At 32.6% G+C, this 15,612-nt stretch overlaps 1 protein-coding gene across 7 annotated transcripts in view; it reads right to left on the minus strand.

Annotated features, from left to right (window-relative positions):
• SLC25A21 (solute carrier family 25 member 21) overlaps nucleotides 1-15,612 on the minus strand; it is a 918,698-nt gene that overhangs the window by 74,115 nt on the left and 828,971 nt on the right. For all 7 annotated transcript variants that reach the window (XM_074213397.1, XM_074213400.1, XM_074213398.1 and 4 more), the window contains one exon: nucleotides 13,489-13,555. In XM_074213397.1, coding sequence (XP_074069498.1) covers nucleotides 13,489-13,555 — 67 coding nt within the window. The remainder of the gene's footprint in view (nucleotides 1-13,488; nucleotides 13,556-15,612) is intronic.

The following is a 15,612-nucleotide window of genomic DNA, read 5'->3' on the forward strand; positions in this document are numbered from 1 at the left end:
GATTTTATATATGTTTAGATGTATGATATGCATATGTGTATTTTTTCTTTTGACATTCCATTTTATAATCTTATTATATTTCTGGTTGACACTATAAACTAGAGATAATATTTGTTCCTTCCAAACTTTTAAAGATACTGATATTTTTCTATTTTTTGTCAAATCTGTTATTATTGCTATGGGTTCTCTCCATAGATGCAGATCTGATTATGACTTCTAATTCTACTTAATCATTGTCCATATCTTTCTATAAATTTGTTTAAAATTTTTTGTTAATGACTTCTATTTTTTTTTTATCAAAATCACTTATAGATGATTGTTTCCTCTCTTGTTCCTCCTACTTGGAACCCAACACAGGGGAACATAGCTCTATAAAAAAGAAAAGTAGTTAAGAAAATTAAAATAGTGATCCTATGTAACATAATATTCAACATTCTGTCAATATAGTCTTTCTTATTTCAAAGGAAAGAAGAGAAACATTTTAATTTTTTTCCCTGAGACCTAGATTGATCATTATGATCATAAGTTTATGTTTTTATTTTATTTTATTTTATTTTATTTTACTTCTCATTTACCTTATTGGCTTCAATTGGTATCAATTCATACAATTTTTACCTGCTTCCCTAAATTCCATATATTGATAATATATTGTGGTAAAATAATATTTGATTTCATCCCTTCTCTAGTTACATTAATTTTGCTCATGCAAAAACTTTTCAATCAATGTTAAGAGATTCTGGATTTTCTTTTGTAATTAACTTATCCCTTATTTTGTATAGAATTCTCTTCTCTTTGGAGAAAATTTTGAAATTATGCCCCAAAGACTTATATATACCAAAGAGATAAAAAGGAAGAGATTCTATATATACAAAAATACTTATAGCAGTTCCATCTGTGGAATGACTGTATAAGTATATGATGGTGGTGGAATACTATTGTTCTATAAGCAATGATGAGCACGATGATTTTAGAAAAACCTGGGAAGATTTCTATATGAAACTGATGCAAAGTAAAATGAACAGTCAGATCATTGTATATGGTAAGAACAATATTATATGATGATCAGCTTTGAATAACCTTGTTAATCTCAGCAATATGTTACAAGACAGTTTAGAAACACTTATGAAAAAGGTTAGCCAAATTCCAGATAAATAACTGATAGAATCTGAACGCAGATTAAAGCATAATAATTTTACTTTATTTTCCTTTTTTTTGTATATTTGTCTTTTACAATTTAGTTAATATGGAAATATATTTCACAAGACTGCATATGTATACTATATATCAAAGCACTTGCCTCCTCAAACAGAAGGGAGGGAAGATGGGAGTGAATTTTGAACTAAAAAATCATAAAAAATGTTAAAAATAGTTTTTAAATGTATTTGGCGAAATATAAAAACATTCTTTAAATGTTGCAAAATAATCCATTCCTCATCCACAACTATGAAAAATATATAATTGTATTTTCTTCTAAAATATGATATCCAATATCAGGTCATATATCCTTTTTAAGATTTATTATAATTTAAATCTCCCTTTCCCTTTCTGATCAAATAGTGTGCAGTGCTAAAGTTTGAAATGTATAAACAAGACATTTTATACTTTGTATAAATAATGTATACACAAAATATTTTGTATCAAGAAAGAAAATTACATGATTGCGTAAGAGGATCAGTTATGCCTACTGAGTCTATGTATAAAATATTAGTCAGTCCATCAATAAGTTCAGTACAGAAGAGTTCAATCCAGCAATGTATACTAATTTTAGATTCCACTTTGGAGTTGTGTATCAAGGATTCCATTTTGAGTAAAACCCTGGATAGAAAACTGCCCACAAACCCATCTACTCCACAAAGAGAGCTGCTATAAGCATTTATATGATATACATATACATACATACATACATACATATATATATATATATATATATATATATATATATATATATATATATGCTTTTGTTTTTTGCTCTGGTCACCTTGGGAAACAGATTCTATTTGAACATAATTCTAGATTGCTCTCCAAAATCATTGGTTCAATTCACACTTCTACTAACAGTGTATTAATGTTCCAGTTTTACTATATCCTCTCCAATATTTGTCATTTCCCCTTCTGTCACTTTAGCCAGTCTGATATGAGATGATATTTCAAAGTTGTTTTACTTTTAATTTATCTAAATAATAATTTTAAAAAAATTTTCATACATAAATAAAACTTAAATTTCTTCATAGAAAAACTACCTGTTTATATCCTTTGATCATTATATGAGGGATGACTCATAATCTTATAAATCTGAAAAAAATCTCTACATAATAACTCCAAATTTTCTATATAATTAAGGTATGAGAACTTTACTTGAGAAAATGTCTATAAAATTCTGTCCTTTTTCTTTTTCTTTTCTCCTAGGCTTGGCTACATTGGTTTTATGTCTATAAAATCTTTTTAGTATAATATAATAAAAATTATGTATTTTATATCACACTGTTCTCATTTTTCATAAATTCTTTTCCTATTCATAAATCTGAATTGATAAACATGCTTCATGTGATTCTAAAATACTTATGATATCTCCCTTGATATCTACTCATTTTGACCTTATCTTGGCATATAGTGAAAGATTTGGTCTACACTTAACTTCTGCCTGATTGCTTTCCAGTTTTCCCAACAATTTTTCTTTTTACTAAATAGTGAATTCTTATCTCAAAAGTTTAAATCTTTTTTATTTGTCAAACAAAAGGTAACCATAATTATTTACTTTTATGTACAGTATGTCTACTTTGTTCTATTGATCTTTTTTTATTTCTTAGTAGCAGATAGTTTTAATTTTTTTGTTTAGTTGCTTCACTTGCGATCAACTCTGTGAACTCAACTGGGGTTTTCTTGGCAAACATATTGCAGTTTCTTTCTTCATTTTACAGATGAAGAAATTGAAACAAAAAAGGTTAAGTGAGTTTTCAAGGATAACATATCTGGAACATATGTGAGGTCATATTTGATCAAGAAAACCAAAAGAATTAATCAAAAATGAAAACAAAGTTTAGCAGTACCCAATTTAAAACTCTATTAAAAGCAAGTAAATATCAAAACTGGGCAGCTAGGATTGTACCAGATAGGGAGTGAGGAAGACATGAGTTCAAAAATGACTTTTTCCAAATCCAGAATTCTCTTATTATTTTTTCTACTCAATAAAATATTTTAGGTAATTTAATTGGGATGACATTGAATAAATAGATTAGATAGAATTGTAATTTTATTTTATTCTGTACAATGAATTTTCTCCAGTTATTTAAATCTGACCTTATTTGTATAAAAATGTTTTATGAAGAGTCAAAATTGGTTTTATCAAGATAGCATAGTCCCAGAACTTTTCCTTATACAAAGTTAAATGCAATCTCTACACAGACAAAACTACAGATCCCAACAAAAAAACGAGGAAAAGATTAAAACAAGGTATCATTTGTAGACATCATGGAGTATCTTCAGCAAAGGTCTGTCTCTTTTCTGTGGGGTGAGGGATGGGGGAAGGGAAATTAAAGCCCAGTTAGGCAGAAGAGCAGGAAAGCCAGCTAGAAGCAGGTGGCCAGTATGGTCCAGGTCCCAACAGGTAGACAACAGCACAGGACCTAGTAGCTTAGATAACAAGCCAGCAGGGAGGATCCCAAGCACAGACAAAGTCTGAACCCTGGGAATATTGGGGAAAAAGACAGAAACAAACCACTGAAGAGACAGAGTCTAGAAATAACCTCTGCATAGGCAACAATGATAAACCAAGGATCAAACCCCAGTCTTAGCGCAAAAACCATGGGTTGATACTCCATATAACCCAGGAATAGAGCTCCAACAATCAAAATGAGTCAAAAAGCTAAAAGACCACTGATAAAAATGTCACCTCAGAAGAAGAAAGTGAAAAATTACCTACATGGGAAGGAGTTTATGAATTGGACTCAAATTCAAAATCTCATAGATTTAAAAAAAACTAAAAAATCAAAGAAAAAAGGAAGAAAAATAGAAGAAAGAAATGAGAAACATGCAGGAAAACTATGACAAATTTACCAAAGAAATCAACTCCTTTAAAAGTAGAAATAACCAATTGAAAAAAGAATGCAACTCTTCAAAAGTTAAAATTGAACAACTACAAAGGGAAGGCAGCTCAGCAAAGAGTAAAATTAACAAACTGGAAAAGGAAGCATAGAAGTTAACTGAAGAAAATAAACCATAAAACTCAGAATTGAGCAAGTGGAAACCAATGAATCTAAGAGACAATATTTTATAAAGCAAAATCAAAATGCTGAAAAATTGAAGAAAACATAAAGTAACTTTTAAGAAAAACAAACAATCTGTTAAATGGATCAGGAGAGATAATTTATGAATTATTAGTCTACCAGAAATCTAGATAAAAAAAAGAGCCTTGAAAATATCTTCCAGGAAATCATCACAGAAAATTATCCAAATCTACTAGATCAAGAAGACAAAGTACCTCCAGAAAGAGACCTCAGGATAAATACTCCAAGGACTATCATAGTCCAATTTCAGAATTCTCAAATAAAGGAAAAAAAAACACTGAAAGCATCTATAAAGAAGTAATTTAAATACAAAAGGAGAACAATCAGAATTATGAGGACTTTTTGGCTTTAAAAGGAAAGGATTAGAAGGTCTGGAATACAGTATTTTGGAGGGCAAAGGACCTTGGATTATAATTTACTACCCTTCAAAATTCAGCATATTCTGTTAGGGGAAAAGATGAATGTTCAATGAAATAGAAGACTTCCAAAATTTCCTGATAAAAAGAACAGAATTGAATAGAGAATTAGATACTCAAATGTAAGACTCAGGTGATGCATAAAATGGTAAACAGACAAGGGGAAAAAACAACAAATGTTAATCAAAAACATTAAATTTTATACAATCCTACAAGGAAATAACACTTGTAACTTATGAATTGTTCCCAACCCAGTCCTGTCTTTTGCCTCAGTATTTCCAGGCTTCAGACTTTGTCTGTCCTTGGGATCCTCCTAGTTGGCTTGTAACACTTGAATATAGTTGAAGAGATTGTACTTAGAGGATATGGGTAGGGTTGGTTCTTGCCCTTTCATTGAAGAAGATCAAAATGACATCATGTGTTTGAGACAAATTATAGTGCTTTTGAGCTCATTTATTATATTCTCTATCTCCTTTCTTCCTAGCCCTGTCCAAAGGTGTGTTGTATCTGAGTACCCTCTCCCTCAATTTTCACTCTCTTCTATCATCTATTCCCCCCTTCCCCCCCATTCCCCCTTATCCCCATCCCTTCCTTCTCATTTTTCTCTAGGGTAAAATAGATTTCCTCATTCTATTAAGTATGTATGTTATTTCCTCTCTGAACTATTTCTGATGAGAATGAAGAATCACTCATTTGTCTTTATCTTCCCCCTTTCCACTCCATTGAAAAAGTTTTTTCTTGACTCTTAGATGAAATTTCTTAGATTCTTCTTCCTCTCCCTTCCCTTCCTCCCAGTACTTTCCTTTATCACCCATTGACTTCATCTTTTTACTATATTATACCATTTTATTCTTCTCCTTCCTGTGTACTGTCTATATATGCTCCTTCTACCAGCTCTTAAAAATGAGAAAGTTAATATGAGTTATCAATATCTTCTTCCCATGCCATTCAATATCATTAAGTTCCTCATAGATAGTCCTTCTCATTCACCTGCTCTATGGTTCACCAGAGTCCTGTACTTGGAGAACAAACTTTCTGTTCAGCTCTAGTTGTTTCAATAGGAAAGTTTGAAAGTCCCCTGTTTCATTGAAAGTTCATCTTTTATCCTGAACAAGGATGTTCAGTTTTGCTGGGTAGTTGATTCTCGATTGTAAACAAAGATATTTTGCCTTCTGGAATATCATATTCCAATCCCTACGAGCCCTTAATGTAAATGCTGCCAGATCCTGTGTAATCCTGACTATGGAGACTCTGTACTTGAACTGTTTTGTTTCTGGCAGCTTTTAAAATTTTCTCTTCAATTTGGGAGTTTTGGAATTTGGCTATAACATTCCTGGAAAGTTTGTTTTTGGGATCTCTTTCAGGTGGTGACCGGTGAATTCCCTCAATTTCTGTTTTACCCTCTGCTTCTAGGATCTCAGGGAAATTTTGCTGAATTATTTTTTGACATATGAAGCCTAGGCTCTTCTCCTGATCATGGCTTTCAGATAGCCCAATAATTTTTAAATTATTTCTTCTGGAACTGTTTTCAAGGTCAGTTGTTTTTGCAATGAGATATTTTATATTTTCTTCTAATTTTTTGACTTTTTTGGGAGAGTTTTATTTCTTCCTGATTTCTCTCAAAGTCATCAGCTTCCTTTAATTCCACTCTGCATTTAAAGGAGTTATTTTCTTCAGAGAGTTTTTTAATCCCCTTTTCCAGCTGGCCAGTTCTGCTTTTTAAGGCATTCACTGAATCTTTCTGTCAGTTCTGCCCCTCTAAATTTTGGCTAGTGTCATAATGTGTCGGCTTTTGGAGTTTTGTGGGGAAGGAGTTCCTGGGAATTGCTGCATTCATGGCACCATTTTGCCCCCCCCCAATCTCTTCTAAGAAGTCTTTCTGGGCTGGAGACCAATTTATTTTTCTCTGACAATCTATTACTCTCTGAATTAGGATCCTTGGCTTCAACTTACCATTCAATGGACCCCTCTATTGATGGCCTTTGTTCATTTTCCTAGAGTCTTGTGTTAGGTGAGGGTCTGTTTCACAGACCTTTGCTGTTGAGATCCCTAGAGGCTTTGCTCACTGGGCATAGGAACTACAAGTGAGCTGGTCAGTAATGGATTCCAGATACTTTCTTTGGAGTGTTTGTGACCTTGATTAGTGTCATATTCCCTAGCCTGAGGGGGTAGGGGTGGGGGTAGCAACAACTTCTGGGTTTTCCTGCTACAATGTTGGATGGGCTCTCAGGCTATATAGTTAATCTACTTAATCCTCAATCAGCACTGCTAGAGATCTGCCTCTCACATCTGAATCTAGTGGGGATGGGGGCTGTTACTGTGTTTGTTCAGGGTAGGGTCACTTTCTTCCTGAGGAATGGTCAGGGAAGAGACTTAACTGGCAACACTGGGACTGTCCTGAAAACATGGGGGCTCAGCTCTTCCAGACCAGCCAAGTTGATGTTCTCTGTTTAGCCACTGCTTCCTCACCTGCCCACACTGGAGCTCTCCTGGCTGTCATGTACACATCCAAAGCTTCCTTCGCTGTTCTTAGGTTAGTCCTCAGGTGTCACTTGGCTAATCCTCTCCTGGCTCTATGTTCTCTGCCCCCAGCTTGCCCACACTCCCCTCTGACAGTTCTTGCTGTGAGAGGTTCTCCTAGGCTCTTCTGTTAATTTTGTGGATTCATATTCTATTAATAAGTTTGATTCATGTTAGTTCTGAGGGAAAGTTAGGAGAGCTTAAGAGTGTCTGGCTTCTCAACACCATCTTGGCTGACTCTCCTCTTGGCCAACTTTTCAATCAAATAAAAATATATTTATTTCTCTATCTTATCTCCCCTCATATTTACTCCTTTTCCCTCCTCTCCAGCTCTAAAAGCAGATCAAATGAAATCTATCATTTCTTCTAAAAGTTGTCTTTTACTTCCCTTTTACCCCAAATCACCATTATTCCAACTATCCAGACCAAAATTTCACATCAGTTAGAGGAAAGAAGGAATAAATTATATCGGTTTTATTTTATGTTGGAAGATTTATGGTTCACTGACCTGTATTCATGTCCTCAGTAGCTTAAGATGAATAAAACTGTTCTTGAAAGAGCTAATTTAACTACAATTTTCTCTAGGCCTAGGAGCCTCATTTATAATAACCCCCAAGAAAGTTCCTGAATTGATCCTTCTTTCTTTCTCTGTCTGTACTCAATCAATCAATCAATCAATCAATCAATCAATCAATATGTACGTCTTTTTTAAGCATTGGGGGAATATGAAGGGCATTTTAGACAGAACTACTTTATTCTTGGGAGTCTCTATCTAAGGGGACAATCCAGGAAAAAGAAGACACTTCTGTGGATGCTTTTTCCTTGTGAATGATCTGCCAGTTGTATTAAAGAATCATGTGGTGGATGGGACTGTTTCAAGAAAAAGAATATTAATATGAACCCAAAGTGTAAAGCCACTGGTGAGTTGCTTTGCATCTCTATGACACTTAGTACACACTTTAAAGATTATTATTCTCTATTGTATCTAAGTATTTTTTAATGTATCTAAATTCTCTATCTGTCTCTCTCTGTCTCTCTCTGTCTCTCTCTCTCTGTGTCTCTTTTCTCTCTTTCTCTCCTTCCCTTTCTCCTTATCTCTCTCTTTCCCATTCATATGGATTCAGTCAGAATTGTCCTATATCTGGTTCATAATTGCTCTTTTTATTTTTATTTTTGAGGTGACCGGTTTGAGAGTTAATGGGTACTGTAATCATGTCAAACTTTCTTTAAACTGGTTTTACTCTCTACTAATCCTCTTTCCATTGTGAGGTGAAACTAATAATATTTTGTCTTCATCTCTTTTGTTTTTTTTTTTGTTTGTTATTGTTTTGCAAGGCAATGTGTGGTTAAGTCACTTTCCAAAGGTTACACAGCTAGGTAATTATTAAGTGTCTGATTCCATATTTGAACTCAGGTCCTCCTGACTCCAGGGCTGGTGCTCTATTCACTGCACTACCTAGCTGCCCCTTTGTCTTCATCTTTTAAAAGATTTTCCAAGTGATTTCATATTCAAACTAGCATTTACTTTGGCTGTTGTATTTCTCTATTTCTTAATTAAGTCAAGGGTTTGTTAAATTGTTTTTTAGGCTTTAAATGACAGAACAAGTCTCTTGAGATCACTATTCAAGATAATTTGACCTTCATGCAAGGGGAAAAATGGAAGAATGTTTACTGCTCAGATTATTACATGAATTTATATGTGTATGACTAAAAGGGTTCATCATTTTCTCTCTTTCTTTGTCACTTAGCTTTTCTTATGAACTCTTAGGGGAACTTTCATTATGCTTTTCCTCACTGAATTTAGTCTGTTAGTAGCATCTCATTTGGATACTACTGTCAACTGCTGATATCTGGGAAACTCTGCTAGAACAAAGATGAAGAGTAACAAATTCTTTTGTCATCCAAATTTCATTAGGTCTACATCCAGTAAAGTGAGAAGGAGGAAAATACAATTAAGGTCAGATTGCTTTCCTTTCCAATTAAGTGATTTCTTCCCAAGGATTTTGCAAGAATTGTCCTTTATTAGCTCAACAATCACTCTAATTTCTAGAATTTTGAACTAGCTCCTGGTTTTATAGAAACTTCCTGCAGCAGTACCAAGTCCTGAATCAATTGGAACAGATTTTTTGTTGATGTCACTCCAGCTCATATAACAACTTTCAAGAATATTTTCTGGTTAGTATAAAGTCTTTGATTAAGACATGGTGTCATGGAGAAACAAAAAGTCAAGAATATCAAGTGATTTAATGAAAAAATGTTAAAGAAGGCAGTTTAGCCTTACCAGATATAAAATAATATTATAAAGCTTCAGTCATCAAACTGTGTAGCACTGGCTAAGAAATAGTGGTAGATCAGTAGAATAGATTAGCTGCAAAAGAGACAGCAGGAAATGATAAGCAGCTGTTTGATAAAGTCAGAGTCCAGCATCTGGGACAAGAATTCACTCTGATAAAAACTGTGGGGGGAAAATGAAAAACAGTATGGCAAAAACTTGGATTAGATCAACATCTTGCACCTAATAAGATCAAAATGGGTGTGGGATTTAGACATAAGAGACAATATGATAAACAACCTAGGAGAATAAGGAATAGTTTACCATGTTCAATCTATAGAAAGGAGAGCAGTTCATGACCAAGGAAGAGATAGAGAACATCATCAAAAACAAATTTTTGATTTTGATTATATTAAATTAAAAAGGTTTTACTCAAACAAAACTACTCTCTAACCAAGATCAAAAGAAATTTTTACAACTAGTGTTTCTGGCAATATTTCTAAAATATAGAGAGAACTGAGTCAAATTTATAAAAAAAACAAGATATTCCCCAATTGACAAATGGTCAAAGGATATGTAAAGGCAATTTGCAGATGAGGAAAGTAATGCTACCTATAGTCATATGAAAAATTTCTCTAAATCATTGCTGATTAGAGAAATGCACATTAAAGCATTTCTGAGGTACCACACACCTCTCAGATTGGCCAGTGTGACCAGAAAGGCCAATGACCAATGTTAGAAGGGATGTGGGAAATCTTAGACACTAATGCATTGTTGGTGGAACCATGAATTCATCCAGCATTTCTGGAGAGCAATTTGAAATTATGCCCAAAGGGCAGTAAATACCCTTTGATCCAGCAATACCACTACTGGGTCTATATCCTGAAGAGATCATGAATAAGGGTAAAAACATCAATTGTACAATAATATTCATAGCAGCTCTGATTGTAGTGGCAAAGGTTTGGGAATCGAAGGAACGTCCATCAATAAGGAAATGGCTAAACAAATTGTGGTATAAGTATGTGATGAAACACTATTGTTCTATAAGAAATCAGGAGGGATGGGATTTCAGAGAAACCTGGAAAAACTTTCATGAAATGATGCTGAGTGAGATGAGCAGAATCAGAAGAACACTGCATAAACCCAATAACAACATGGGGGTAATGATCAACTTTAATGGACTCAGTCATCAATGCAATAATCAGGGATAATGTTAAGGTATCTGTGATGTATTCATACCAGATGTATATAGGGAAAGTACTGTGGAGTTTGAACAAAGACCAAAGATTATTACCTTTAATTTTTTTAAAATGTTGTCTTATATACACTATATAATTTTTCTATCTCTAATATTTTATTTCTCCCTCAACACATTCAATTTTTATCAATGCACATTATACAAACAATGTAAAGATTATCAGATTGCCTTCTGGGGGGAGGGGTGAGCAAAGGGAATGTAGGGGGAAATTGCAAAATTCAAAGTCTTACAAAAATGATAGGTAGAAACTATTATTATATATAATTGGAAAACAAAATATTTATATAATAAAAAAGAAGAAGAAGAAGACATGGTGTCATCTGGGTAATGTATCTGGACAAAAAATTTTAAATATTAGACCTTTTTCAAAGAAATGCTGCCAAATTTTTTCTCAAATTAGTAGTTTCCTTTCTGATGCTTACTGTATTTTTTGCTTATTTATTTTCTAATTTTATTTAATCACAAGTGTCCATTTTATCTCCTGTGATCCTTCCTATTTTTTGTTTGTACAAGAACTCTTCTACTATCCATAGTTGCGAAAATTATTTCCTTCCTTCTCTAAATAGTTTGTGACATACATTTAACTTGAGGAGGGTCCTCACTGAGTTTTGGCCTGCAAAAAAAAATAATAATTAAATTAAATATGTGTTAGCCCTAAGTGTCTGTTCTAATGAGGGACAAACTTTACATTTCTCTAAGTATGCTGATTTCACTGTTGTGCATAGGGGATGAGGCTGGTTGGAGAGGCAGTTCCTCAAAGTGGAGGCCTGAACTGGGTTTTTGTATAGTTTTGACTATCAGAAGGCAGGAGATGAAAAATATTTTCCACCTTGTCCAATCAAAGAAAGGAGCATCCCCCACCTTAGGATGGGGTAGGGGAACTGGAGATCAGACATTCCATTAAAAGGAGTGCCCTGTCATTTATGCCAGGTCATCTGCAAATTTGAATCTCCCTTTTAGGATGTTGGCATGACCTTTGATACAATGGGTTTAGTTATTAAGATCAACAAGTTCACATATTCATTTAGATCTTATTTTTGACTATTTAATGTAAGATATTGGTCTAATACCCTAATTTCTGACAGACTGCTTTCAAGTATTTTTAAATCATACATTTAGTTCACACTTGAGAAGTTGGAGTCTTTTGGTTTACCTTACTATTTTCAGTTGTCTCTGTATGATGTGTACCTAATTTATTAGACTGATCTTTTTTCCCATTTCTTATTGTAGTTTTGATGGTTTGAAGATATATTTAGAAATATGGTACTTTAAGGATATCTACATTCTCTTTTTAAAAAAAATTCAGGAATGTACAAAAGTCCTCTTTTCCATTAAAGATTCATTTTCCCCCAGTATAATTACCATCAGGGTAAATTATTCTTCATTACAACCTTTTACTTACTCTTTTAAAATATTGTATTCCAAGAATTCCTCTTTTCCAGTTACAGCTGCCAAATATTGTATAATACTGATTGGGACTCTTTATTGCTTGAACTCTTACTGACTGCTGGTGCATTTTTTTTCTTTGTACTACGAATATTTTAGCTATGAAGATTCTGCTTTTCCAAAAGAGTGTTGCTCAGCTGGGAATAAGTGAATTTTTTTCTATTTTCAGTTTTTTTCCTTTTTTTCACTGATGAATTTGTGAAATAAGGTATTCAAAAATTTTTTACTTTATTTTTATTTTCTGATCATGTTTTTAATAGAATCCAATGATTAATAGAGAAATCTGTCTCTGCTCTGTTCTCCAAGCCACCTGGTTTTGATAGTAGATACTTTATAATTACTTTGATCTTTAAATTATTTGATTTTGTTCTAACATATCATCATTTCCTTGATTATTTGTGTACAGTTTACTACTTTGTGTTAATGGGTATATTTTATTCTTCCAATTCTTTTCTTCAGAGATTTTATTTCTATTATTTAACCTCTCATTACATCTTTACTTCATCACATTTTTAGATTTTATTTTATTAACATTTATCTCTTCCACTCATTGATTCCTCCCTCTCCCCTCCACTCACCTAAAGTATTATAAATAGATCTCTCACAATAACCATAATCCAGAAAAAAACAAGTTCCCACACTGATATTTTCCAAATATGCATTTACATTCTAGATTTTAAATTTTATAGGCTCATTTTCTAGACTCATCTTATCTCTAGACTCATCTAGCCTTTATTTCTTCCAATGTCAGTCATGTTTTTGTTCCTAATACTCAGTACAGTGCTTAACATATAGTAAAGCACTTAAAATGCTTATTCATTCTTCATCTATATATTCATTTATTCTGGCTTCAAATATATGATCACCCTAGTGTGCTGTCATTTTTTAAAAATGTTGATTATTTTAATGTATTCATTTCTATGTTCTTTATTGAAAATATTTTTCCAGTTTATTTATGTAATGATTCCCTAAGATTTTTCTAGAAATCTAGAAATTATTCAAAGGAATACTGAGATTACCTTGTATTGCTATTTATTAACAAGGTAGTGCAATTACTTGGAGAGGTAAAGTATCTGAGAATTCCTAAATATACTTAAGAGAGAGAGGAATTTTAATTCAAGGTTTGGCAAAGACTGTCAATATTATAAATTTCATGACCTTGAAAGTAATTCACTTTACCTTAATGAACCATTCACAGAATATTGAGAAATGCTCTAAAATGTTCTGATGCCATAACTCTCTCTATTATTATAAGACTTGTTTTCCCAAAGATAAGCTAAATAGGATATTTACCTTCACTGCTCTTTTTGGTGTTTCAACCAAGATGGGTGGGAGAATCCCTTTGTAAAACCCAAACAACCTGTCAGGGATGAAAAAAAAATAATTTCATTTAGTTATAGGTAAAAAAAAATTAAGGAAATGGAACTTTTGCCTTTTTTTGAACAAAATCACCATCCTAAATCATTTCCAAATATTCAGGTTATCATCATTAATTAAGAAAAAGTCTCCTTTTGTATTGTTGAGAAGTGAAAATGCTATGAATCCCTTCTTCATCAGCATCATAATACCATTATGATAATGAATGACACATTAAACATGAAAATTGTTTACCAGTAAAATATAATTAACACTCTATCTATTAATTTGCTTTCATGATGTATATTGGATTCATGGGATTTTAAAGCATCTAGTCTAACCCACTTATTTTATTGGTGAGAAAATTGAGGATAAGAGTGACTTCAACAAGATGAAACAGTTGGAATGAGTGATATGAGCTCTGAAACTAGGTACTCTGACTATAAGTAAAGGGTTCTTTCTACTATGCTGCATTGAGCTATCTACAGAGATTGAACCTGTCTCATTTTCACTAAAAGCAATTGGATGGATTTTTTCCAACTCAATGATTGGGAGAAACGTAACTTCAGGGAAACTTATTCTTGATGGATCCCTATTTGAAAAAAAATTCTCCATGTCTTGTAATTCATTTGGTGCTTATAAGGTGAGGTATTATGGTATTGGATGTGAATTACTAATGGGGAGAGGGGAGGAACAGCTGTTGTTAAGCTCTCCAAAAAGATGAGAAGATCCATGGAGAGAAGGGCACAGTGGCAGCCATCTTTGGAGACCCCAAAGTCACAGTAAGAACTAATCAAAATAATCATCATTCATAATTCCTAAATTGTTGATTAACTTCTATACATATTTCAAAATTTGAGAACTTTGAAATCTGAAATGCTTCACATCTTTGATGTACTTTCATTTTGGATTTGAAAAGCTAATATAAATATAATAATGCTGTTTGGCTTTCCTAAATGTCACTACATATAGGAATATATTGAGAAAAATAAAAGAACAATCCAGAAAGAAATTATAAAATTCATTTATTTAATAATTTTTTTAAGTTTTCTATGGGTGATTGCTTTTCTTTATAATAAAAGATAGCTAAATATTTGACATTTATTTAACACTTTAGAGTTTATAAAACCTTATGCAAAGTCAAGTAATCAATAAAGGATTTGAACCTAGTACTTTCTTGAATCTACATTCAGTGCTCTTATGCTAAATGCATGACAAAATAGTTCCTTGATACAGGTCAATTATGTTCCCAATTATCTTGATTCTATTCCTGTTCAGATCTAAGAGCTGAGTCTGTGAGACCTCCCTGACTAAACTGCTTATGAGTCTCAGACAATTTTATAAGATAGAGACAGTACTCATTTATGTGATTTAGTTTAAGAAGTGCGGGCCCAACAGATTTTGTTTTAGCATAATTCTCTAGAAAATCATATTGTGTCATTTTTTCAAGTAACTTAGGTACAACTAATTATTTTTTAAATTTTAGTTTGTGTTCCATCAACACTTCCTTAATTTAAGTTGTTTTATTTTTAAAACAGAGTCAGAATGCTATAATGGAAAGTCTATCTGAAAGTCTACAATTAAAACTTGAATCTTTGAATATTTAATTTATTTATTATTAAAATGCAAATAATTCATTTAATATTATTTAAACTTAAGAATGAATTAATTTATGTAAAAGATTGGTTTGTAATAATGGGAGCAATAAAATGAATATAAGGGAATTTGAGATTCCTCCCTTGAAGAGGGATAAAATTGAAAAAAAAAGGAGGTGAAAGTATACTGAACAAAATTTAATATGACAGATTGATATAAATATGAAATCTATATGGAGTCATTGATCTTTTATTGAGAAGTTTTAGATATTAATTACTCCCCCCTTTATATGTGAATTGTTTGATTGCTTGGGAGAAGAAGAACATTTGTGTAAGGAAAACTCATAAAACACACTTTTGAAGAAATATAGTCTCAGAAACCAATGAGGCAGGGTGGGAAGACTAGATAAGAGGAGGTCTCAACAGAGAGCAATCCCTCAGATAAAATGAAGGCAGAACAGTGATT

The sequence above is a fragment of the Macrotis lagotis genome, chromosome 1 (genome assembly GCF_037893015.1).
Source record: "Macrotis lagotis isolate mMagLag1 chromosome 1, bilby.v1.9.chrom.fasta, whole genome shotgun sequence".
Classification (NCBI taxonomy): Eukaryota; Metazoa; Chordata; class Mammalia; order Peramelemorphia; family Peramelidae; genus Macrotis; species Macrotis lagotis.